The 27,488-nt window shown below is 42.1% G+C and overlaps 1 protein-coding gene across 2 annotated transcripts in view; it reads right to left on the bottom strand.

Annotated features, from left to right (window-relative positions):
- ATP1B4 (ATPase Na+/K+ transporting family member beta 4) overlaps window positions 1-27,488 on the bottom strand; it is a 98,361-nt gene that overhangs the window by 38,179 nt on the left and 32,694 nt on the right. For both annotated transcript variants that reach the window (XM_089677215.1, XM_089677216.1), the window contains exon 3: window positions 15,976-16,123. In XM_089677215.1, coding sequence (XP_089533341.1) covers window positions 15,976-16,123 — 148 coding nt within the window. The remainder of the gene's footprint in view (window positions 1-15,975; window positions 16,124-27,488) is intronic.

Genomic DNA, 27,488 nt, shown 5'->3' with positions numbered 1-27,488 from the left:
GTCTGTTCTGTTTGTCAGTGATACAAGTGGTCTGCGATCCCTCCTCGCTTCTCTGCTAGGCGGCCTGGCCCGGCCTGGATCTCCAGCATCCTACAAAGCCTTCTCCACACACCTGTCCCCTGTCCTTCACCATCTACTTCCTTCTTGTAAGGTTCCTGGGCTTCTGAATATATACTATATGCTTCCGCCCCTTTGCCAGCTCTCCTGATAAATGCAGTCTGTTTATTCCCTGTCTGAGCACAAAAATCCTGGCATCTGTGTAGAGGTTCAACAAGGCCTTTCTTCAGCAAAGTCTGCATAGCTAAACCGCAGAACACTGCAATCTTGTGTTTACATAACATCCTGCAACCAGTGTTAATGCAGGGTATTACATTACTATATGTACATGGGATGCCATTTAATAATTTACAAGTGTAGCATTTATCCCCGAAGGAGCTGCTGTTTCTCAGGTCCCTTGTTCCTGTACCCACAACTCTGCAAATAGCACCACACACACTGACACACCTGGCTGAATGGGAAATTTTTAATAGATACAGTACTGTAAAGAAACACTCAATTTGTGTAGAGAGCAACATCTGTTAAACCCTATACTGGGGGCAATCCTGACTAGGAAGTGCTACACCACTATGACAGTCCAGCAATCTATAATATAAGTCCCTTTCGCTGGCCAGCTCATTGGGGCCCAACTCTTACTCTGAAGCACTCAGATGAATGTCCCTTTAAGAACTGATACAGGCACTGACTTGTGTTACATGCAGACAACTCTGCCCCTCTGTGATCAAAGTGAAATATGGTTTCAGCCTGCAGCCTCTCATCAACTCCAGCATCAGCAGGTGACCTCTCTGTTCAGTGTCCACAGTATTCTTCCTTCTTGGTCAGGCAGTGGGCTCCACCAAAATTGGTGGCTCTTTCCAAAGTCGACTGTCATTGTGCATCTCTCCCTCTCAAGTGCAGTGGTGAGCAGTCTGCAAGCAGTCAAATGTGCATACAGCCATCTCAGAACAGCCTCCACACTTCTTCTCCTCAGCCTAGTAAAACAGCAGAAAATCACCTCTCCTCTTTTCGGCAGTCCCTTCCTTCTAGCTCACCAAGCTAGCTCAGTCTGTCAGAACTACACCTCCCACAATACTTGTAGTTCATATCCCATGGGTCACTGGCTGTACACAGCTCTGCAATAGCTCCCAGAAGCTATTTTGAGCATTTTTAGTGCTAAATGCCCCTAAATGCTACTAAAATGCTCCTAACAGTTTTTTTTGCGCATTTTGTCTTCTTCATGTACTGTAAAAATGCTAATAAAACGCTAATGCTCCAAAATGCATCTAAAACCCAGCACAAAAACTCTATTATCAGCATTTTTCATCCAGTGTTTTTTGAGCTTTTAAAAAACACTAGAGTCCATGGAGCCTAACACCCAGGATACATCAATCCCTACTTTAAAATCGCGCGACTTACAGTGAAGCTGCACAATTTGAAAATCGGGTGACATGCTGATTTCAGGTGCAATTTGCAAGACATCTGACACAGATATCTATGCAAATCGCACAAAAAGTAGTGCATGTACTACTTTAGAAATCAGTACAGCTCCGACCAAGTCGGAACCGCACCGATATGACTGCTCTAATTGCGGACAATAGGCTGTGATTTGGCATGTGATTTGCAAGTCACAATTCATGCAAATTGCATGCCAATTCGCATCCAGTGTGACTGGGGTGTTTAAGTTTCTTCTGCATTTTCCTGACAGTGCTGCTGGCTGGGCTACACAAACACACTGGTTATTTTAAACACTGTAGCATAAATAGAACAATTAATTAATCATCTGTGTCTACCACAATGGTGAAATAAATACATTTAATACAAACATAGACCAAAAAGAACAATAAATATGTGATCCAAAGAAAGTCTTTTTAACAAATCTTTGTGATGTTTATATAAAAAGAGTGCTTATGTCTCAGCATTCATGCAAAAACTACTAATAATATCCATAATGTTTGTAATATATGTAAAATGTCAGTTTCTGTTGCCAAAGGGTGAATGTAATATTCTCTTACATTTGGTCGTGGATGGGAGAAAATAGCCAATAGAAAATTCAGCCAGAAGTATTAAAGAACATTTGACAAGTACAGAAAATAGACAAACACTATAGGTTAGGAACATTCGACCAGAAGAGGAAATAATGTGAAGTGACCTCTGGTAAATGTATAAAAATAATTGCAGAGTTATTTGTCCGGAGAAAATGCATGTATATGTACTCCGATAGGCCTGATTTTGCATGTGCTTGCATGAGCCCTACATGCAGCAGCTGCAGTCAAGGATGTTGTTGACACTAATTAGCACAGAGATCACACAGTTAAAAAAAACCCACTGACTAGCTCATATACTATTTTTGTTTAGAGTTTTAGGTTTATCTGCCGGTCAGGGCTTAGGAGGATAGATTTCTCCTTACTTTCTGTCCTGGGGACAACCTTTTTTAGCAGACAGAAAGTGATAGAAAATCACCACCAGCAACAAAGACAGAAGTAATAATAGCTTTTGTAAGGTAAGTAGTGGAAGGCAAAAACCCCTGATGAAAAATGTCACCAAAATGATGAACTTGAAAGAGGAAGGTTTTCATTTTTTTGAGACAGAAGTTTCCAAGAATAACTGATGTCAAAATTAAGGAAGGTATTTTTGTGATCAATGGCAAATGGTTTGAAGATCTTTTAGTGGGGTCAGAGAAAATCTCCTGGAAAGCATTTAAAGCGGAGTTCCACTCAAAACTGTAAACTCCACTTATTTGCTTCCTCCTCCCCTCCATTGCCATGTGTGGCACCTTTTGGGGGGGAGGAGGGAGCTGGTAACTGGTTCTGACAGGTACCCGCCTCCACTTCCGCCTCCACTTCTGCCTCAGTTCGCCGCGACAAAGTGAAACGGAAGTTCGGCCCCTTCCTCCCTCCCGCAGTCTCCTGGGAACTTTCATAGGTCCCAGGAGACTGCTGGACCAATGAGGTAGCGCAGCGCGGCATGCACATTGAGCACCAGGCTGTGAAGCCACAAGCTGTTACAGCCTGGTGCCGACAGTTGAGATCCCGGGGCTGTGGAGGAAAGAATGGGAGAAGGGACTGCGCGGGTAAGTACATTGCTGGACTCCGGGACAGGTAAGTGTGTTTTTATTAAAAGTCAGCAGCTACAGTTTTTGTAGAAAAATAATAAACACAAAAACAGCTGGAACTCCACTTTAAGGTTGTCGTGAATTTTCTTGGCAACTACGGAGCACCAAACCACATTCAGCTGGTTAACAAACTTTAAACAGTATACAAGACCATGAGGTGCAACTTGTCATTGAAGATTTTCCTTCTGCATTCACACCTGGAAGCATTTCCCCAAAATCTAGGTGCAATCAGTAACAAACATAGTGAAAGGTTTCACCAGGGCATTACCACAATGGAAAAATGGCATTAGGACAACTGGAATCCATCAGTACTGACCAACTATTGTTGGACACTGCAGTGAGATGCATCGGACACTGAGTACAAATGAAACTTAGCAGCAATGAAGCTAAAGGCTATGCTGTTGGACACCCACACTACGTTTCTGCAGATCTGGCGTCCCTGGATTGATGTGGCTTAACCGTCTAGATTTGATCAGACCCTCCTGTTGATATAAGATTCTCCTGGCATGATCCCTTGGAGCCCTTTCTCTGTCTTTACTATTCTTGCTTCTCCCTTCTTCTCTTTTCTTTCTCTTTCTTCCTTTTGTTTCTGTCAGTTTTCATGTTACATGCGCTGATTGTGATACCCCTACAGAACCGTGCCTGTAATGTTTTATACACCTGTCGGACTTTCTCGAGAGTCCTTGGTGTAGAGTTCCAATGTGCGTTCAGTAAGACTCCATGCTCAACCTTTCCGATCATCTGTATGTGACTTTGGTGACTATCCTTGGCCTTTGTCCACTAGCTCATTGGTCACTACTTGTTAGCTGTTAACACAATTTATAAGGTTTCATTCCATCCTTTTATATACTGTGTTTCTGTACTCCGTTTCTCTCCGTGTTGATACTTCAGTGCATTTGTTATGTCCTCCATTACCAGAATTATACAACTTATTTTTTTTTGTGTCAATGAGCTTGCTTTTGACTGTTCCTTTGTTGTTGTGCTATAATAAAATTAATTGTAAAAGAAACTTAGCAGCAATACACTTTTAGCTCTGTTGAACTCATGCAGCTTGCTGGAAACATTATGCAACTGAATACATTATAGTCATTAAATGTTAATTCCACATTTTTCAAAATTCCTCTGTGATACAGTCATTCTGAAATTATATTTGTGTTCAATTTGAAGGGGTCTATCATGAGCAACAAACATTTTTTCAGGAAACAGAACGTTCAAAAAAAACTTGTTAAAATAGTGTCCAGTGATAAATAAGAAGACCTCTTTCACATAAGCACTCTCAGGCAGCAAAACCAGTTGAGGCATGCTTTTACTCACCACCTGTTGAAACCAGGCAATGGCCCTGGAAAGCCCCATACATATTGGCACGAAAATATATATATTTTTATATTTGTTTGGGCCACCAATTCACAAAAAAAACATTGGGGAACTGGAAAAAATACAGATAAAGGCAACCAAACGGATACGAGGCATGGAGGAGCTCAGCTATAAGGAAAGATTAGAGGAACTGAATTTTTTATCTCTTGAGAAGAGGAGATTAAGGAGGGATATGATCAACATGTATAAATACATCAGTGGTTCATATAGTGAACTTGGTGTAGAGTTATTCACCCTGAGGTCATCACAGAGGACAAGGGGGAACTCTTTACATCTGGAGGAAAAGAGATTTAATCTCCAAACACGGAAAGGTTTCTTCACAGTGAGAGCTGTGAAAATGTGGAATAGACTCCCTCAAGAGTTGGTTCTGGCCAGCTCAGTGGATTGCTTCAAAAAATGCCTGGATTCTTTCTTAGATACACAGAATATAACTGGATACTAAGATTTATAGGTAAAGTTGATCCTGGGAATATCCGATTGCCTCTTGGAGAATCAGGAAGACATTTTTTTCTCAGCTGGAGCAAATTGGGTCATGCTTTGCTGTTTTTGTTTTGCCTTGCTCTGGATCAACTGTGGGTATAGGATTATAACTTTTTTTTTAATGGTTGAACTAGATGGGCTTTTGTCTTTTTTCAGACAGGATAACTATATAACTATATAGAGTATATCATATTGATCAGATAATACCACTTGCTGCCTCTCCCCATAAGGGTGGATGTGGATGCAATTGTGTCATGATGAAGGGGGATTTCAGTATGAAACTCCTCTTCAAAAATATATGTAGATGGGCATATGCCCATTTGCCTGCTAACTGCTGACAATGCAATCCACCATGGATCACGAGACAGCAGCTATGCCCATGTGAAAGAGACCTAAGTGTCTTAGTCACTTAGCTGGGGAAATTTAATTTTCTTTCCCTATATAACAAAAAAGACATTTAAAAAAGGGGGCATTGAATGTTATCATTGTGAAACTTTCTTAACAGCAAATCAGTAATGGAAGCCATTCCAGTCCAAAAAAAAATTCCATAAATTGCTTATGTTAACTACCTGAGCTGTGGAATATCCTCTAGGTGTGCAATGTGTGCTGCTCACACAGGGACTAGGAGGGATTGGGCCCACTGTACTCTCACACACTGCACAACATGATGTGTGGACATCATGTTGTCACAACAATATTTTGTGGGTTTGTCCCACATTTGTAACATGCCAGTGTTTCCTGGATCTGGGCTACGACCCACTGCTGGCTGGGTGCTGGAAATCTTTTTTCTATTCCTCCAGCAATTTTTCACTACTCCTCCAGATCTGATTGAACAGTCCCTTCTCATTTTTCATTGGCTCACAGGCTTGACACCTGCTCGGCTTTCAATGGCTGTTGAGTGGCTCAAAACGTGTTGTTGTCACTCATACCGCATATCTGGTCAACTTCTGGCCACTTATTGGCTGTGAGTACAGCAGTCAGTCATTGAGCTAGCTTTGCCCCGTGTTCATCCCCAACCTTTTGCTGCTGATTGAGGCAGCCCCACCCAATCATCATCTTTAATCACTGTGACATGCCCCTTGCTCCTGTCAGCCACTGTCAATTCCTGCCCATTCGTTGCATTCATTGGCTGCTGTGTGTTAAGTGGCTGTGACTGGCTGGACAGGTTGGTGAATTCCTGTACTCTGGTGGTGGAATGAGTCTGTACAGAGTATATTACATTGTCAAGATCGGCATGTTTCCTGGTATATATGTCTGTATGTGTATATATTGTGACATTGTGCAGTGGCTAAATGCAGTACACACCTTATTTTGACCATGAAGACATTACTCCACTTGGGGCCACAGAGGACGCAGTGCATGTAGTCAAGAAGCAGTGACTGTGCTGCAATTGGCAGTTTACTAGCTGCAGTTGCAAATTCTTGCCATCTGGCCAGGAATAAGGTTAGCAGAGTGGTTACAAGACTGTAGAAACCATAAGTCTCTGGACATGATTGGACTTTTCAGCAACATTTCTTATGTCTGAAGATCTTGGAAAGCAGGATTCACTTCTGCCCACTCTGCTAGCCCAGCCAGTGTAGTCATTTTCTTGCAGGCTCCTTCCAACCCAGCATGGTGGGGAGGCAAACTTTGGTATTTTTGCTCCCTCATTCTATACAATGCACTGTACATTTCCTATTCCACACTGCTGCATTCTATTCTGTACATTGTGTTACATTTCCTATTCTGCACCAACTCATTCTGTACTATGCAAATAGTTTCAAACTCTATTTAAAGTGATATTAAAGGCAATTAAAAAACAAATTGGAAATATGTTATACTTACCTGCTGCGTGCAGTGGTTTTGCAAAGAGCAGCCCCGATTCTCCTCTTCTTGGGTGCCCCACTGGCGCTTCTGACCCCTCCCTCCTGCCGAGTGCCCCCAGAACAAGCAGTTTGCTCCCAAGCTGCTGCTCTGCATGTTCATTCACACACATAACCTTGGCTCGGCAGCGTACCCTCTCTCTCCTCACTGGCTCACTGGCTGTGATTGACAACAGCAGGAGCCAATAGCATGCATTAAATAGTGAAGCGCTCCCAAATTATCTAAAACAATTCCCTCTGTGTATAGCTAAATTACCAACTGAACTTAAAATGATCAATATTATACGGTGATAAAAAACTTAAATTACATAAACACCTCTCATATATATCAATTAATCTTGCCTTTAAAAAATCTGTGATAAAAAATCATAAAATCAGTGATACATCACTTAACATAATAATACTAATATAATAAATAACATAATAAATTGTGACAAATCGTGATGAATGTGAAGAACCTATAAATCAAAAAACAGTGATTCTGTAACAAATAATACATATATCCTGTGATAAACCTATAGCAAATTGAAATTGAATTGCTACTTGATACTGTGATAAACAAATGAACTCAGTGTCCAAAGTAAACTCAAAAAGTCCATGCAAAATTTGTGAAAAACACTCTGTGATCTCCACTTCTAGTGCTCAAAAGGAATCCTCCAAAGGCAGAAATGCCTGCTCACCTCCCCTCCTTGACCCACACAGGGCCACCAGGCAAAAAATTTGTTTATAGGAAAGCGCCAACATTAAAAATGAAGCTGGCAAAAAGTGTGCTGGACCCACCTGATGGAAAAAAGAAGGTCACGTTTCTTGACCAATCTGGTTTTTTCCCATGTAAGCAGTGTTATGCCTGTAGGGAAACTAAAGGGAAAAATAGTAAACGAAAAGTATTTAAATCTAATAATGACGGCACTGAATTTAGGATCAAGGATTTTATTTTGTGCCGGACGGAAGGAGTTGTCTATGGGTTGGAATGTGATTGCGGTTTGCAGTATATCGGAAGGACGAAGAGACCACTCTGGAAACGTATTAGGGAACATGTTCAGAACATAAAAAATGGTTTCCCAAAACACAGTGTGTCCAAACACTTCCTGAAACAGCATAGTAAGGATCCGTCAGGTTTGAAATTTTGGGGGATTCAGAAATATACAAAACATTGGAGAGGGGGGAGTAAGGTTAAATCTTTGAGTCAAGCTGAGTCCCGTTGGATCTACATTATGCGTACGCAGGCACCTTATGGATTAAATGTGGAATTTGATCTAAATTGTTTTATTAGTGACTTTTAATTTATTTCTTGGATTGTGCATTTTTATATATATAATTGTTTTAATATATTCTAGTTATAGTATAGAGATTGATTTATGATATATGTTATGTAATTTGTAAACTCGGATCATGGGTTTATTCACATGACTTATTAGCAATCAATTTTGGGTATGGTTTTTTCTAATATAGGTATATGGTGTGATTGGGCGAGGCGTTGTATGACCCAATTAGCCACATATCCATGTAATTCTAGGACATGAGTTCCAAAAAATAGATTCTTTTAGTTTTTTAGTTTTTTTGAGAATAATGTAGAGTAAGCCATTTAGGGCTTTGTGCCAATTTTTAATAATTTAATATTTTAATACTTGAATTCTAATAATTTTAAAATATTTTTTATATTTATATATATATATATATATATATATATTCCTGTGGGTATATGTGTATGATATATACATATATATAACTTTTTTGGAGATGCGGTTTATATCAGATTGGAGGATCTGTATTCACATTTATATATATATATTATTGCTAGGTCTTATTTATAATTATTTTCTCTGCTACTAATACTAATGAGATTAATAATAAAGAGAGGTATTATGTGGGTTTTAATATAATATTAATAAACAGTTGTATGTTCTATGTTTTTAAGGGGAGTATTACATTCGTTTTTGATATCTATATGATGGAAGCGATGGCACCTATTCATAGCGCAGATTGAGTGCTTGGATGGGATGTCTTCTATAGATGAGGTTAGCAGTGGGGACTCCGGTAAAATGGCCACCGGGAGCCCGCCCTCTGATTAAGGTTAGTGGGTTGACTATCCATTATATAAAGAAATCATGGCTCTGGGGGGCGGTACCCTGATGAAGTCACGACGCACGTGACGCAACGCGTCGGAACGCCATTCCCAGTTCGAGATTACGTCACTTCCGGTCACGTGGGAACGTTTGTCCGGACGTAGCGGCCATATTTGTTTCCCTCCCTGTATGTGAATGAGAATACACCCATGATGTGAGGTGGAAAGCGCTGTATTCAAAGACTACATGTGAGTGGGAATAAGTTTGTTATGCCGAATTACTCCTAAATAAACGGTATTATACTATGGGAAGATTTTTGTTTGTGTCCTATATGACGAGGTGAGTGGAGGAGGAGTGGAAGTCCAGAGGTCCCCTGCTGAGCTATTTGGAGGAAAGGATTGCCTTTGAGGGGAGTTTTTGCCTGGTGGCCCTGTGTGGGTCAAGGAGGGGAGGTGAGCAGGCATTTCTGCCTTTGGAGGATTCCTTTTGAGCACTAGAAGTGGAGATCACAGAGTGTTTTTCACAAATTTTGCATGGACTTTTTGAGTTTACTTTGGACACTGAGTTCATTTGTTTATCACAGTATCAAGTAGCAATTCAATTTCAATTTGCTATAGGTTTATCACAGGATATATGTATTATTTGTTACAGAATCACTGTTTTTTGATTTATAGGTTCTTCACATTCATCACAATTTGTCACAATTTATTATGTTATTTATTATGATATTAGTATTATTATGTTAAGTGATGTATCACTGATTTTATGATTTTTTATCACAGATTTTTTAAAGGCAAGATTAATTGATATATATGAGAGGTGTTTATGTAATTTAAGTTTTTTATCACCGTATAATATTGATCATTTTAAGTTCAGTTGGTAATTTAGTTATACACAGAGGGAATTGTTTTAGATAATTTGGGAGCGCTTCACTATTTAATGCATGCTATTTATGACTTATTGGTTGAGGTTGGAGTGATTGCAGCTAGTAGCTAGGGACCTACACATACGAAGCGCAGGAGGATACCCCCTTAGCAGGAGCCAATAGCTCCCACTACTGTCTCTGCAATGAGGAGAGAAATTCCCTGGAGATCTGAGGTTCTTGTGCACATCGCTGGATCGCAGTGGGGCTCAGGTAAGTGTTAGGGGGGCTGGGGTAGCTGCTACACACATAAGGTTTTTTACCTGCATGCATAGAATGCATGCAGGTAAAAAACCTTGAGCCTTTACAACCAGTTTAACCACACCTCTTTAAGCCACACCCAATATTCATTGCAATGAAAACTACACCTACATGGTTTTCTTTTTCTCAAGCATTGGGCCCAGCTTATGAACGTGCACACAGGTCCACTGCATTCAGAAAACACTCCTTCACTTTTTTCCATCTCAGTGCCAATTTAAAATGCTGTGCAGCTCTGTTGGGTCCAGTCCTGCATGTGGTTTGGAACCCCCAGCTTTCAATGACAGCATCCAGCACTAGGGTCATAAGCTGAAGTGATAACTGCTCTTATTTGCATCTGCCTGCAGATACCCGACTGACTGCAGTCACAAATAGATCACAATTAGAAGTGATCTGCTGCTACACAGCTGCATGGAGGTCTAGGTCAGGTCTCTACTGATCAGATCCTGACCACCCCCCCCCCCATTATGAAAAAAAAAGTATAAATTTAAAAAAATGTTTTATGTATTCAATTCCCTCTAGTAGATAGTTTTTTGTGTATATTTATGAGTCAGCAAGGTTAGTTTAGGTTAGGGCTGGGTGGCTGTACAGGTCAGTCCTCTGGTACCTCTTGTTCTGGAGACTTGAAGAATTTTCTTGAAGCCAGTAGGTGGGTGTGAGGAGGGGCTGATCTGCATACTTAGGGGAATCTGCATGGTCTCCCCAGGCAGGGGGCCTGGCATGGTGGATAGGTCAACTCTCAAATATGACAGAGCCTGGTCAGCAGGGGAGTTGGGTGGAAGATGGAGTGAGGAAGTGCTGCTGGTGTGGAGCCTAGGAGGGGGCTCAGAGGAGTCGGGCCTACCTACAGGCTGGGAGCTGGAAAGAGGGACCTCCACTGTTCCACAATCCACAGGAAAGGAAAGCCTGTCAGCAGGGGAAAAAGCCAGTCCAGTGTAATGCCTGAAAGCAGTGTCACCTTTTAAAGCTACAGGAACAGGACAGTGTAAATACATCTACACGCTCTGGGCCTACAAGGGAGAAGGCAGTCAGGTGCCATACCCGACTAGTTCTCCCTGGGATAGCATTTTTTATGTGTCTTGGAATCCCTTGCCGTGGAATACTCTCATGACAGCCAGGTGGATGAGGAGATTTTCATCTGAGGTCTGTTCAATGAGGGGACCAAGTGCTTCTAGTAAAGACTGTGTGCTGATTCTTTAAAAGACAAGAGCCACTCCTGAAAGAGTAGAGAAAGAGTCTAGGATCTATTTTTGTGCTTTTTGCTGAATTCTTGCCTTTTTTTGTACATAGGCAGTTGTCCTCCAAGTTGTTTTGGTTCCATTGGTCATCCCATATACCCCTATACCCCATCCAAGTTGTTAACCCTCAATAAAACAACAAAAACAAGCTCACAGTACTGACTTTGGAAGCCAGAGTGGAAAAAGTGTATTGCTTGGCTGTGCAGAGCTTAGGGGACACAAAACTCAGCAGCTCCTACAGGGGGTGCTAAACACACATAACATAGTGACATGGGGTAGTTAACTCTCAGGGTGGATGCGTTTATACAGTGATCCATGGCAGACAGTGAGTCAATGGGCTGGTAGCCCATTTTTATTAACACGGCAGAAAGCAAAACAACAGTCCAACACAAAGTTTTCCCCACACAGGGGATCTTCTCCAGCTTGAGCAGAATATGAACATCGGAAATTGCCAAGCCACCTGTCTCATAAGCTCACTCAGCTTCAATTGCAGTACCACGCTGTACCTTTTACCTCAGATTGTGTTGTCCAGCTCTCTTGGACACTTGGCTATCTAGCTCTTAGTCACAGCACCCTTCTGCATGGCCCACTTCTGGCCTACGGATTGGGGTACTCCTGACACCCTGATAGGAGCTGACCTGACTCCAGGAACTGAGAACTCTCTGACCCCTTGATGAGACCTTCCATCTCCCACACTGGGAGCGGTCTCCAAACTGGGAACCCTGAGCAAGGGGCGGACTGACCATTTAGAAACTCGGGCACTGCCCGAGGGCCAGTGGTCAGTAGGGGCCCCATGAGATGCCCCTGGTACCTTTTTCATAGGCTTTTTTGAGTCTGGGCAGGGACACAGGGGCCCCATGATCCTCTATTGCCCAGGGGCCCCATGAGTTGTCAGTCCGCCCCTGCCCTGAGGTATCCTCAGACCTAAGGACACTGCACACCTGTGTACTTAACTAGGTTGCAGGCATCTAGCAAAACCCAGACACAGGATTGAATGTGCCAATCCAGAACTGTAAAATCCAGAGAAAACTAAATATACACTAGTCTGTAACGTCGTATTTTACTTGAATGCAAATCCTGTCACATTCTCCTATATTTCACAGTGACAGAGCCTCGTCCTGTCACTATATATATATATATATATATATATATATATATATACATATATTATATATATATATATATATATACATATATATATATTATATATTTACATTCCAACAACTTCTCAACAATGATATACAGTATAATGATCTAAAGAACATTTGCAGTCATAAGTGTCAAACATTCATGTAATTGAGCACAATGTCAATAAAAATTTTGGCATTTGCAAACATGTAAAAAAAGTTGCAGTTGTGCTAATTTGTACACTTGACAATCGAAATTAATTTTATTTGAATGTTCTGACAGCGATTTATGCAAATATTCTCTGGAATGTATAGCAGTGTAGTGTTAAAAGGGGAATAAAGCTGCCATAAAATAAAATGCAATACTTTATTTCAAACTTTACAATTTTGTTATGTTACAAAAAAAATCACGCTTATGTGATAACTTTTCAATCAGCAGATGCTGATGGTTATATTTTTGGGATAAATATCTGGAGCTGTGCTAATATATATATTGTATTGGAAAGAATAACAAAAATTGTTTTTTTTTTCACTATTTCAGTATTTCTTCCTAATTAAAACTTAGAATATAATCCTATCTATCTGAAGAAAAATAATGTATGATATGATGGGGTAGACTTCAAAATCTAAAGGACTCAAGTGGTTAATATCAATATTTATTTTTGTCTGTAGAAAGCAACTATGAAAAGCCTTTTGCAGTGAATGGAAACTTTTGAACCTGGGAATATAACCTTGCTTCCTAAGTAGGAATAAGGAAAGATTATAACAAAAAATGGTGAAGCGCTATGCAAATGCAACAAATCAGTCTATATACACACAAATATAGGTGAATAAATATACATTAATAAGCAATAATTAAAACGTGAGACTCCAATCTTTTAAATAATATAGAGTGACATGTGCTTAAAACAGCAACACACTGTGCAAAAACAAGTGCCTGGTCTGCCAATCAAAATATAAACACACCAGGTTAAATGAAATATATACCCAAAATAGATATGTATACATAAATAATATTAACGTGAGACTCCAATCCTTGAAATAATACAAAGTCACCCGTGCTTAAAAACAGCAACACACTGTGTAAAAAATGCCTGGTCTGCCAAACAATATGTATACACACCAGGTAGAGTGAAATATATATCAAAAATTAGATATCCATTATTAATATATCAAGTGATAGGTGCAACAACACAAATGAAAAAAATAAATAAACGACAATTGAATAAAATCGTTCAGTGTAAACATCGATAGTGACCAGTCCAACAAAAAGTGCTTCAATCAGCAGTGTCCTGAGGAAGCCACGTGTCCTATCATGGTGTAACGTGTAGAGAGCATGTGCAATTGTGATGCGGTACGGAATTTGCACAGAAAATGCTGAGAATTCCGCACTGCATCAGTGTGAACCAGGGCTTAAATACATAACACCACAGATTTATCCCTACATTAAAACAAGGTTGTTAAAAGAGTTAACCCATTTTAGTCATAGTTGCAACCAGCAAGAGCTTTGCAGATAAACCATGTTCATTTTCCACCATTTAGCCCATATTAAAATCAGTACAATTTTGTTTAGCTTTGTATAGATTGGGAAATGAATAGAACCCATGTCATGTTCTTTTGCTGTGTGTGGCCTATTTTCCCCTACTTAGTAATGCAGGCCATAGACGGGTCGTTTATCGGACTAATTTTCATCCACACGAATATTCACGTCGTTAGTGGGGCAATGTTGTCAGCAATGTTTTTATCGGTCATGCTGGAAAATTCACGAAAAACTACCGTTTTTCGTAGACATTGGTGGCAGCATCGGCAACAGCAACGACCGATTTTTTTATACGGCCCGTCTATGACCAGCCTTAGAGGTACAAAATGGCAATAAATAATAAATGGACATATAGTGGGAGGCTAAAACTACTGTAAACTTTGTACATCAGCTTTCTTTTCACATCCTGTCATAGCTACAGTGTTGTCACCTGGACTGAGAGTGAGGGGGAATCTGCACAGGAAAACTAGAATATAATGTTTGGTTAGAAAAATACTATCAGCAATTTTATACTTTCTCACAATGCCTGAACTATTTTTCCAGGAAGCAGTGTTAATAATGGATATTGTCAAGCCTATTTCATAAGGCACAATTTTGTCCATTACTCTTTGCACCATTTTACTGAATGAGTCTATTTGAGTGAATGCATGTTATGCCTTGATCTGCTGTTCACAGCACAAGATACACGGTGAACACACTGCAAAGATTTATATAGATTTATGCCATCCTAAACATCATTTATCCTTAGCTCTGCTTATTGGTATGGGACATTGTAACCTGTTGAACTGTATACATTATGCAGTCTTCATATACAGAACAGAGCTGCATCTGTCCTTGAGATTATGTTGCTTTCTTTGCATGGGAAATGCATCACATAATAAAAACACAAATGCATGAGGTTGGGTTCACAGTAGCCCATTCACTGAAAAGAGATCTGCTGTGAATCTTTATCATCCAGGGGCGGACTGACCATTTGGAAACTTGGGCGCTGCCTGAGGGCTCAGGGTCAGTAGGGGGCCCCATGAGATGCCCCTGGTACCTTTTTCATAGGTTTTTTTGAGTTTGGGCAAGGACACAGGGGCCCCATGATCCCCTATTGCCCGGGGGCCCCATGAGTTGTCAGTCCGCCCCTGTTATCATCATTATAAGTGCAGCTAAGCAGTCACTGTCAGGCATTCAGGAGGTGATCCTGCAGCCTCCGGAATGCCTGTGCATGTTTTTTTTTCCTTTTTGCTGAACAGCAAATCACAATAGGGTTAATGTGAAGCAAATGCAAACCAAGTGTTTGGCTCCTGGTTGTGGTGCTGTCCCACTGACTGGAATGGGAAAGTCTGAAAGGCGATGCTGTTTGTCAACTCGTTAAATTTCCCACAGCTGTGACACAAAGCATCATGGCTTCGCACGTAAAGAGCCACCTCCGGTTATATTTTACGCTTTAAGTGAGCAGCGGATAAACCACAGCTCAGCCTCTTGTTTTAACCCCCTCTTGGCCCCCTCCTGCGTGAAAGAGGCCTTTAAAAAGAATTTACATCTAAAAATGTAAGTGTGTATATGGCACAACAAAGAATACATTCAAACATACAAAACATAAGAATAGCATAGCTTAGCCATTAAAACATAGCTTAATTGCTGTTGGTATTATATACTGTAATAAACCATGCATAATGATTCACTTTCTCTTGAAAAATTAATTCTCACCAAAAGAAAATGCCATTAGATATCATATAAATGAAGGTTAATGCCAAAATGGAATTTTAGGGAAACATGATGCCACTGGAGTTAACACAATTTGAGTACCTACAATTACAGTCATGATAAAAACACTGAGATTAACTCAATGAATCCATTTCTACAATAAGTAAGATCCTGAACACAGGGATAGTGAGACCTATATGATTGAAGGCGATAGCATTGTTAAGTTTTGTTTCCTAATACAAGTAATGTAATTGTGGTTACTCACACCAGCTTTTCCCATTTCTTCCTAATACTTCCTTTTTCTCTGGATTCCATATATACTGTTTAAAGTCTTGTGCCCATTCTGCCCAGGTTCTCCTCTGTTCCATTTGGTTCTGCCCCTCAGACTGTGCATATCTTCCATCCTGATTGTCCTGAAACAGTGAGAAAGAGAGTTCCTCCCATCATTACAGTATTTATTACCATGGTAATGCTAAAATAACATCCTACTGCAAGAATAAGTCAATGAAGGCACACAGTAAACGGCACTACAGAAACAACACCAATCCAAATTATTTCATTATGTTTAAAGTACAACTGAAGGCTCCTGTATGGCAGTCTAAGCAAGTCTCAAACCCATGTGATGCACAAGCAGGGCCACCATTAGAATATATGGGACAATGTAAATACTTCCTTTTATTTAGTGGTGGATGTCACACTGATAGATCACAGTAATGACCTTAACTTTGTAATGGAATACTTCTTCTGTCTGTGTGTGCACCTCTGTTCAAGGTTTTACTGGAATCTGATCTATATCTGTGGAATATCTTTTTGATGTTGACTTTTGATCTTTGACTGTTGATGTCTACTGATTGTACATTGTCTACCAATCCATTTCTAGGTACTTTCCCATTTATCTCTGTCAGTTTTGTGTAAAAACATTTCTGGAAAACTAAAAAAAATACTATTAAAACTAAAAGCATGGAGCTCTGTACATTCTACGTGACAAAGCCAGGGCCCATGCCCAACCCACAAACATCCAGTGGAGAAGTAGGCAGTCCAACCAATGCGCATGGAGAACTTTGAATTTGACAAAATTGTAGTGGGATGGGTTTAAAATTTGACTTTATGTACAGAGCTCAGGGGTCAGAAGTATGTAACAGAGTGCGGGGATCAGGAGTATGTATCATACAAAGTACAGGGGTAACATACATAGTTCAGGGGTCAGTAATATGTAATGTATAGATTGCAGGGGCCAGAAGTGAGAAATGTGCATATTCCAGGAGTCAGGAGTGGGTAATGCACAGAGTGAATGGGTCAAGGGTATATACTGTACAGTGTGAAGGGGTTGGCTGTGGGTAACATACATAGTTCAGGGGTCAGAAGTGTTTAATGTACAGAGTGCAGTTGTAAAGAGGGATAATATACTAAAACTGGAGAGTGCAAAATCAGGTGCAGTTCTGCATGGTAGCCAATCAGCATTTAACTTCAGCTTGTTCAATTAAGCTTTGACAAAAATATCTGGAAGCTGACTGGTTTCTGTGCAGGACTGCACCAGATTTTGGCACTTTCGAGTTTTAGTACATCAATCCAATAGTTTGTGAAATAAGGAGTAGGTAACACATAGAATGCAGGGCTCAGGAGTGTGTAATGTACATAGTTCAGGGGTCAGGAGTGGTTAATGGTCAGAGTGCATGGGTCAGAGGTAGGTAATGTACATCGTCCATTGGTTTCAAGGGATAAAACTATCACATTACAAAACTCTAGTCTGGCCGCATCTTGAGTATGCTGTCCAGTTCTGGTCACCAGTCATCAGAAATGATGTGCTGTAACTGGAGAGAGTCCAGAGGGCAACAAAACTTATAAGGTAACTCGAGGACATCAGTTATGAGGAACAACTACAAGCATTAAAATTATTCTCCCTGGAGAAGAGATGCCTGAGAGGTGATATGACAGCTATATACTAATACCTCAATAATGATTCCCTCATAGGGAAAAAAATATTCAGTTTCAGGGAGCTTAAAGTGGTTGTAAAGGCTGAAGGTTTTTTACCTTCATGCATTTTATGCATGAAGGTAAAAAATCTTTTGTGTGCCGCATTGCCCCCAGCCCCCTCAATACTTACTTGAGCCTCATCGTGATCCAGTAATGTAAATGGCAGCCTTGGCTGTCCCCGGTCTCTGCCTCCTTACTGGCTGAGACAGCAAGTGGGAGCCATTGACTCCCGCTGCTGTCAGTCACAGCCAGTCAGCCAATGAGAAGAGAGAGGGTGTGGGGCTAAGCCACAGCTCTGTGTGTGAACGAACACACGGAGCAGCGGGTGTCCCCATAGTTAGCTGCTTTCTGTGGGGGCACCCGACAGGAAGGAGAGGTTGGGAGAGCCTACGGGGGAGCCGAGAAGAGGAGGAACCAGGCTGCTCTATGCAAAACCACTGTACACAGCAGGTAAATATAGCATGTTTGTTATTTTCCAAAAAAATAAAATTAACCTTTACAATCTCTTTAAGAAGACAGGCAGTCACTTAATGAAATTGAAGGAGAAGCAGTTTAACCTCAAACTGCATAGGGGGTTCTTTACTGTCAGAGTGGTAGGGATGTGGAACTCCCTTCCCCAATTGGTGGTGTCAGCGGAGCATGTCAATAGTTTCAATAAAAATGTTTAGATGGGCATCTTAGTGAACACAATATACAGGGATATGGGAAATGGTATTGTCATAAATACACACACATCTGTACCCACACAGGTTGAACTGAATGGACTGATGTCTTTATTCAACCTTGCTAAATATGTATGTCGATAGTGGGTAATGCATGGAGTCAGGAGTGTGTAATGTATGTAGATCAGGGATCAGGAGTGGGTAATGTATGTAGATCAGGGATCAGGAGTGGGTAATGTTTAGCATTCAGGACTACCTAATTTACAATGTGTAAGGATCAAGAGTGGGTAACATACAGAGCATATTGGTCAAGAGTATGTAACATAGAGTGCAGATATCAGGAGTGGGTAACGCATAGAGTGCAGGGGTCAGGAGTGCGTAATATATTCTGTCATTGGCTGTAAGTGATAAGGGTTGCTACATAGTATTATCTTTCTTGCCTCATAAAATAATTACAGCAGTGCATCCCCCTCCCCGAAAGCCCCCCTCCCCATGTTGAGAGCATGTGGTCTGGTATGGTTCAGGAGGGAAGCGGGCACTTGCTCATTTCCCCCTTTCCTTGCCTGCTGAGATGTGTGTTCGGACAAGGGTCTGATATGGATTTTGGGGGGACCCCACAACATTTTAAAACAGATTTTAGTGTTTTTGTTTACATTCTGCTGTCAGCGGGGAATCCCATTGACAGCAGATGAGTCAGGGTTGTTAACAATGCAAAAGCGGTTGCCCACTCCTTGACAATCACAGCTATTCACAAGGAATGTGGATCTGTCCAAATGCATACCAGGTGGATTAGAAAGCTTTCTGAATCCATCCTCTAAAACAAATAAACAAAATGAATCCTGGAAACTAAAAGGACCAACACAATTGCTAAATTAACAAAAAAAGACAAAAAACTTTGAAGGTAAAACACGTTTTTCTTTGTTTCTGTTATAAAAGTTTACAAATAAATAATTGTTCTTCATAAATTTAGGCCAAGATGTATTCTGCTACATGTCTTTGGTGAAAATAACCCAAATTAGGATGTATTTTTTAGTTTGTAGGAAAGTTATAGAGTTCACAAACTATGGTATATACAGTTGCAAGAAAAAGTATGTGAACCCCTTGGGATTACGTGGAGTTTTGCATGAATTGGGCATAAAATGTGCTCTGAATGTCATCTAAGTCACAACAATAGAAGAACACAGTCTGCTGAACATAATACTACACAAACATTAGATGTTGCCATGGTTTAATTGCAGATAACATGTAAACATTCACAGTGCAGGGAGGAAAAAGTGACATAGTAACATTGTACTACTTTGGGGAAGTGATCAATATTTATTTTTTTTTACACAATTTGCTTATAGCAAAAAATTACTTTGCTATAAGCAATCATTTACCTGAATGACATTGATTAATTCAGGGTTTTTTTTTTTTTTTTTTTTGTGCTTAGCTGTGATTTGGCCACAGCTAATCACATGACATGTGCATGTGATCGCTGTGACCATTCACAGCTAGACACTAGTATACAATGGATGGCATGAATAAAGCCATCCATTGTATACAACTGTCATGTGACTTGCTGTGATTGGTCACAGCAGGTCACATGGTACCGGCAACGGGGGCCGGTACTCAGATCTGTCATCGGCCGTGTCCGAGGTACACGGCCATTGACAGATCGCGCCGCTGCGCGGCTCTGCAAGCACGAAAACTGCGCATGTGTGGAAGGACGCCGGAAATCTAGTGCATTTTTGCGGCCGCCAAACGGCCATTGGGCGGGCGGCAAATGGTTAACTAATGACACCACATAGCTTTTAATTCACTTCCTGGTTATCTCCAGCCTAGACTATTGCAACTCCCTCCCTATTGGATTAACTTTACATTGACTATCCTCTCTTCAGTTCATCCTGAAAGCTGCTGCCGGACTCATCCACCTTACCAATGTGTCTGCTACCCCTCACAGCCAATCTCTTCATTGGCTTCTGCTCATCCATCAAATACATTTCAAAATACTAAAAACAACTTACAAAGCCATCCACAACTCGACCCAGCTACATCGCTAATCTAGTATCAAAATATGAACCAAATCATTCTCCCAAGACCTCCTGCTCTCTAGCACCCATGTCACCTTCCCCCTTGCTCACCTCCAGGACTTCTCCGAAGCCTCTCACTTCCTAAGAAATTCCCTACCCCAATCTGTCCAACTATCTCCTACCAGGGTTGGATCTAGCCTGTCCAATGTGAGGGTGCAGTAAAAAATTTCAGGGGGGCAGAGGGCAGGGGTCACTGCTGGCTGGGCAGAAGGCAGGAGCACAGCTCCTTCTCCCATCACTGTACTGCACACAGCCTGGGCACAGGCAACATAGTTTCTCCTCCCCACACAATGCATAACTGTGATCAGTATAGTGTCAGTCAAGGACAGTTTAGTTTCAGGCTAGGGCAGTATAGTATCAGATTAGGGTGGTATAGTGTCAGATTAGGGCAGTATAGTATCAGATTAGGGTGGTATAGTGTCAGATTAGGGCAGCATAGTGGCAGGTTAGGGTAGTATAGTGGCAGGTTAGGGTTGTGTAGTGGCAGGTTAGGGTTGGCTTTGGGGGGCACAATTAAAATCTGAGGGGGCATAACCCACTCTAGCACCCCCTGGATCCAGGCATGTCTCCTACTCTGTCCACTTTTAGGTGATCTCTAAAAACCCTTCTCTTTAGAGAAGCCTATCCTGGCTCCATCTAACAACTGTAACTGTTAAGTTCTCCATCAGCTCATCCCCCACAGTTATTACCTTTTGTATCACTTGATCCTCCCTTTTAGATTGTAAACTCTAATGAGCAGGGCCCTCTGACTCCTCCTGTACTGAATTGTATTGTAATCATCCTGTCTGCCCTCATGTTCTAAAGTGTTGTGAAAACTATTAGTGCAATATAAATTCTGTATAATAATACCAGAAGGGCGATGCTTATCAGTGATGCACTCTTAGCTCCCCTGACCACTTCACAGAGGCCGGTCACACACATCAACAAGGGGGCTATTGAATGACCTTCAAGTGCTAGGTGAGTAATTCTCCATGCCATGGATCATGACAATTACATTAAAGTTCCGGCCTGGACCAGCAGATTAATAGAGAAGAGGCCTAAACTTTAACTGTTGGCCACTGGAAATCATAAAAAATAGCACCTTTTCTGCTTCAGTCCCCTTGCTGAACCAAGGGAGCCCAAGGACGTTTTTAGTAGTTGCTGAAGTTTTAGGGATTTCTCCCTCTGGGCCCTAAAGTAAAGAGCCCCCTCTCTGCCCCTGGGCCCCCTGCAAAAATTGATGGGGCTCGGGCCCTGTACAGGGGGGCTGGCTCTACCCCCCTATCGTTGGCCCTGTGCACAAGCCTCATAAAGTAAACACAAATTTTCCTTTACCTTCCCTGACTGAGCCAAATACAATACCCCTTCATTTATGTGAGGGGGACCTCCAGATACTGCAGCTCATAGCTGGGCGTTTCAGCAAAAGAGGCAGTGCTTGTAAATACTTAATGACTATGCTATTAGCCATGCTCCCTGCAAAATTCTTTCATCCTGTGAGATGGGGAAACAGCTCTCATTGTTTGAACACTGTTTGTGTGGAAGTAAATTAATGTTTTGACTGACATTCTGCAGTTTAGCCACAAGATGTCACTGTTTTTCTAACACAGCCTCAGACTGCATAGATCAGGCATGTCCAAAGTCCGGCCCGCGGGCCATTTACGGCTCGGGGGTCAGTTTAATACGGCCCTCCAACAGCCCTCCCTGCTCTGTGTAATGTGGCCCTCCCTTCTATGGCAGACAGTCTTCTGCTTGAGAGCAGAGGGCAGTGCGCATGCCTGACTGCGGTACGTTCTCCCTGGTCTGTGTAAATGCGGCTGTCGCACGGCCCTCCCTTCTGTGGCAGACAGTCTTCTGCTTGAGAGCAGTGCGCATGCGTGACTGCGCCGCGCTGGGAGCGACAGAGGGCGGTGTCGTCAGGGCCGGGCTTCCAGCGTGAAGTGTGTTTCTCTTCCCCTCCCGGCTGCCGAGCAGAGACTTCAGCTCCAGCTACCTTTTTCACCCTTCACATTAGTGCAGGTAAGTTTTTTTAAAATTTATTTTCAATACATTGTGAAAACTCAGCTGTCAGTTGATCTTAATGTTATGAAATGAAAAGTATGTCGTTTGCAATTAACTTGGCAAAAAATAATTTATTTGCATTTAATTGTAATGGTTCAAAGAATGTTCGGAAAAATGTTCGGCCCTCCATGTTCACTTCATCCAATCTGGCCCTCTTTGAAAAAAGTTTGGACACCCCTGGCATAGATATTTGTATATTCATGAAGAGGTGGGGTTTTGCACACAGGTTTGGAGAGAACAGGAAGGAGAGAGAGAAGCCATGTTTTGGAGCATGGTGAATAAGGGGCCGTGTGAGCTGAGAATCTGATGACATCCAAGTGTGAAAGCATCCCTCAGTAACCAGAGATTGCTGCCAGGAAGCTGATGAGATTGCTGCCAGGAATGCTGATGAGATTGCTGCCAGGAAGCTGATGAGATTGCTGCCAGGAATGCTGATGACATTGCTGCCAGGAAGGCTGATGGGAGCAGAGGAACTAAGCAACATATATGGCAAGACCGCATGCTTGTTGGAGAGACATTTGTTCTGTTCAGAGTCACCAGCGGATGCAAAGCAAACCCGGGTCGGTAAGATCGTGCACGCACCTCATTTCAGTGTTGGCGCCTAGAGACTGAGTCCAGGCCTGTAGTTAGTTAGTTAGGGTCTCTGTTTGTGTCAGGCCACAGGTGTTGTTACTGATTATTGGAAGGACTCCACAACTTAAAGTGACATTTCACATTGGAGAGCTGATAAAATCCTAAAAACTCAAGCCAGGCTGGCGTTTTGCTCAGAAGGAATACTCAGGCACGTGCTACAGGACCAGTTATGGGAGGAGGAATACTGTAGATTTGTGTAAGATTGTAAGCTGTTGTGCTGCACCGCAGGCTAGCCCATACCATACACCCATACACTGATTCCTGCTCTTTTAGGGTAATAACAGGTAAGGTGTGGCAGCTTAGTTGTGCCCGCCAGTAGGTAAATTACTTCACTTTCTACCTTCATCCATCAGAAGGTGCCGTGCTGTGCAGCACAAGGGTCTCAGCCTTTGGGCTGGGTGTATCTAAATTTATTGTATGTTTCCAGCATTTGTGGTTGTGTTTATTTGCCACATCTAAGTAAAATTCTGTTGTGGCAAAAGGTGGTGTTGGGGTTGCTTTCCTCGTTTGTGACTTCACTGTATCCTGGGGAGCCCACCCCGGTACACGGCTTACAATCCCACTGTAGTGCAAGCAGGCACAGCATACATGAGAGTGGCAAGTCTGCTCTGAATTCAGCAGCAGGGCAGTATCATTGCCACATCACAGGAAGCTGCATTAGGTGGGCGTCATTGGCAGGCTCGACAGAAAATTGTGGGACTTTGCTGGGGGCCGAGAGAAAATGTTAAGTGCAGATGCACTTATAATCAATGGCTGCAGCACATCATTTTTAAAGGGAGGCCACAGTTCTAGTTTAACCACTTGCCCTCCAGAGGATTTACCCCCCTTCCATTTTTTGTGCACTGCATTACTTTAACTGACAATTGCGCAGTCATGCAATGCTGCACCCACATGAAACGTACGTCCTTTTTTTTCCTCACGAATTAAGCTTTCTTTCAGTGGTATTTGATTGCCTGTGCATTTTTATTTTTTGCACTATGAAAAAAAAGACCAACAATTTTGAGAAAAAACAAAATTTTTTACTTTTTGCTATTAAACATGTCCAGTAAAAAATTTTAAAAAATCAAATTTCGTCATAAATTTAGGCCAAAATGTATTGTGCTACATGTCTTTGCCCAAAAAAAATCCTAATACCTGTAAATTAATTGGTTTATGTCAAAGTTATAGAGTTTACAAATGGTGGTACATATACTGGAATTTTTTTTTTTTTAAATTTTTACAAGTAATGGCATCAATCAGCGACTTATAGCAGGACTGCAGCTGATATTCTGACACTGGGGGAACTGACTTGGTGTCTGATATCCCAGTGACACCAATACAGTGATCAGTGCTAAAAAAAGCAAATAAAAAGCACTGAGACTATAGTAATGGCACTGGGCAGGAAGGGGTTAACACGAGGGCCAATCAAAGGGTTAACTGTGTGCTGGGTGTGTTTTACTAGGGGGCGGTGTGTGTGTCCTATACTGTAAGCACACTGCTTTGGATATTTATAAACAAAAGGTGCAGTAGTGTACCTTTTGTTTATATGTTTGCATAGTGGGAGTGGAGGATTTGACACATTCTGCCAGCTGCATCCTCTTTTTTCTTTTGCGCTCACTGTTCACATTCCTTATTATTTCATTTACACTGCTTTGGATGGCTGTACTGTGCACAGCCATCCAGAGCAGTGTGCCCGAGCTGACAGGGAGGAGAACTGTTAGTAAACAAAACAATTCTCCCCATCAGAGATGGTCGGTAACCACCAGGCTCCGGTGAGTAATCACCGTCCCGGACATTGACATCTGCAACTGGAAATGCAAAATCACCTGTATATATATATATATATATATATATATATATGTGATTTTGTGCACCCGTGACGCCCTGTAGCAGTATTTCTGCTATAAGGCAGTCGGGAAGCGGTTAAGAAGCAGAGCTGATATCCTGCACCAAATAGGCAGAGTGATTTGTTGTCTGAGTCTTCCACACTTTAAATATCAAAGAGATTCAGTAAATGCCATGCTGTGTCTGGGCACATCTTCAGCCTTTACAGTTAAGATGCTGAAGAGGAGGAATAGGCACAACTCCAATAGCTCTATTCTTCAAATGGGGATTATTACATGACACATGTAGCAATAGGAACTGCTTTTTTTCACAGATGGAGTTGCAGCTATTCTGAAATAGAGGTTTGTTAAGTGGTTAGTTCAGGTGCAACTACTTTTTGACAGAGTTCAAGCTGAAGAATATTTTCAGTGAGTAGGCAATTTAGGATCATTTTTAAAGTTTACCTATAATATATAGTGTAACAGTGCAGGGCCCTGTCAATGGATAAAAAGAGGTAGATGTGAGCTGGTAATGAACATAGTGTCGGCACATGTGCGGAGTGCAGAACTGCGGAGTGTAGATTTTGAGTGGAGAAAACTGCTGTTGCAGGTTTCTCCGCATTTTGATATTTCTGGATGGGGCTCCGTAGTTTGGAGATTTCAAAATGCCTTGGGAAGGAAGAAATCTCTAATCCAGTGTCCAGAGTTTGAAGTCAACCAGCAGGGTGTGGGCCCAGGTGCTCACAGTCCTTATAATGATGGTTTGCTGAGAGTTGCAGGGGGGAGTGGAGTTCAGTTGCTGCCATTAAGTGGCTCTGTGTGAGATAGATGCTGTGTCCGTTAGAGTTCAATGCAGGCCATAGATGGGTTGAAAATCAGGCGATTTTTCGGCCGAAAAAAAAAAATCGGCTGATTTTCGCACCGTTAATGGGTTAATTGGGCAGCCGTTTTTCTGGATTTTGTCAGATTTTTTTGATCGGTAAAGTTGGAAAAAAATCGGCTGATTTTGCCGATCGGCCGATTTTCGCAGCAATGATCTTTTTACCGATAAAAAATCTGCGCATGAGCCATGAAAGAAAAAGAAAAAGAAGAAGAGGAAGAAGAAGAGAAAGCAGAAGAATTCCTGTCCGCTATTACATTTAACATTAAAAAGTATTGCGCTTGCAACAATGTATCTATTTGTATCTGAAAAAACCATCTGTATCCGAAATGGATACAAATAGATACAATGTTGCAACCGCAATACTTTTTAATGTCAAATATAATAGCGGGGCTCTCTGCAGGGCCAGAAGTAATTAAATGCCGGCCATAGACGGGAAGAAAATCGGCCGATTTTTTTTTTTTTTTTTTTTTTTTTTTTACTGATGGTGGTAACGTCGGCCTATTGAACGACGGATTTTTGTTAAATAAACGGACGTTTTTCTCCTCGTCTATGGCCTGCACAAGGCTGTGTGCGCTAAAGGAGTCCAAGGCTGTGTGCGCTAAAGGCGTCCCAGGCTGTGTGCGCTAAAGGCGTCCCAGGCTGTGTGCGCTAAAGGCGTCCCAGGCTGTGTGCGCTAAAGGCGTCCCAAGGCTGTGTGCGCTAAAGGAGTCCAAGGCTGTGTGCGCTAAGTCCAAGCGAACTGCATTTGTGTTTCTGCCCAGATTCAGCACTTCAAAAGCCTGCAAACCAGTCAGCATCCTCCTGCTTGGAGAAGCAGGGGTTAACACCAGTGCCGGATGCATGGCAGTCTTGCTGGTGTCAAAGTGTCTGAAGGAGGGGCATGGCCATACCCTTAAGCCCGCCCAGTACACCCAGCATGCTGTGAGAGAGCATGAGAGGAGAAATATGGAGGCTGCACTACGGGTGTCTTTTGGCCATAGGTTACCCTGATGGACATCGGGGTTCGACTGGAGCATAGCAGAGGCTTTGTGCTAGGACTAGTGGAAAGAGCAGAGAGATTATGTTTGCTGTGCCCTGAATGCAGGAGGGCAACTGCCTTGATCGGCACTTGGATCAAGTGTAGGCATTGTGGAGTGCCGCTAACCAAGTTGATGCCCAGCGAACTGCCGCTTCGTACATACACAGTGGACTTGCACTCAGAGCTTTGTATGGAAAAGCAGGAGAGATGGAATGCAAAAAGTTTTTCGAGCTGGAGATACAGAGTGTGGCAGAGTCCAGTAGAGTAGGACCGTGATTCCCCCACACCATCAGCAGACTCATGTAGCAGGGGATGGCCTACTGTTACCTATCCTTTGCCCAGAGATGCTACTGATGGGCTGGTGCCCACAAGTGCTGCCAGGCAGGAGTCAGCAGAAGTTCCAGAAATGCTGGCCTCACCCACCATCCCTGACCAATCCCCCTGGAAGGAGCCAGTCTGGGAGGACAGCCAATCCTCCGGTGAGCCACCGGAGAGCAACAGGGTTGGTTTGACTGGGAGTCACCCAGGCTACTAGCCAAGTGTGGGCCCCTAGAGGTTGAAGAGCAGGAAGAGTGGTTCTCGGTTGATACTGAGGAGGAATGGGATTGGGGAGACACCACAGAGTGTTGATTCACTGACAGTACCCCAGACTCAATCGGACATCTTTGCAGGACAGAGCCTGTTCAAATTCCACTTT

The sequence above is a fragment of the Staurois parvus genome, unplaced genomic scaffold (assembly GCF_062004578.1).
Source record: "Staurois parvus isolate SC_StPar_1 unplaced genomic scaffold, SC_StPar_1.0 ptg000181l, whole genome shotgun sequence".
Classification (NCBI taxonomy): Eukaryota; Metazoa; Chordata; class Amphibia; order Anura; family Ranidae; genus Staurois; species Staurois parvus.
Note: the sequence above shows the minus strand (reverse complement) of the source record. Positions and strands in the feature narration are given on the sequence as shown.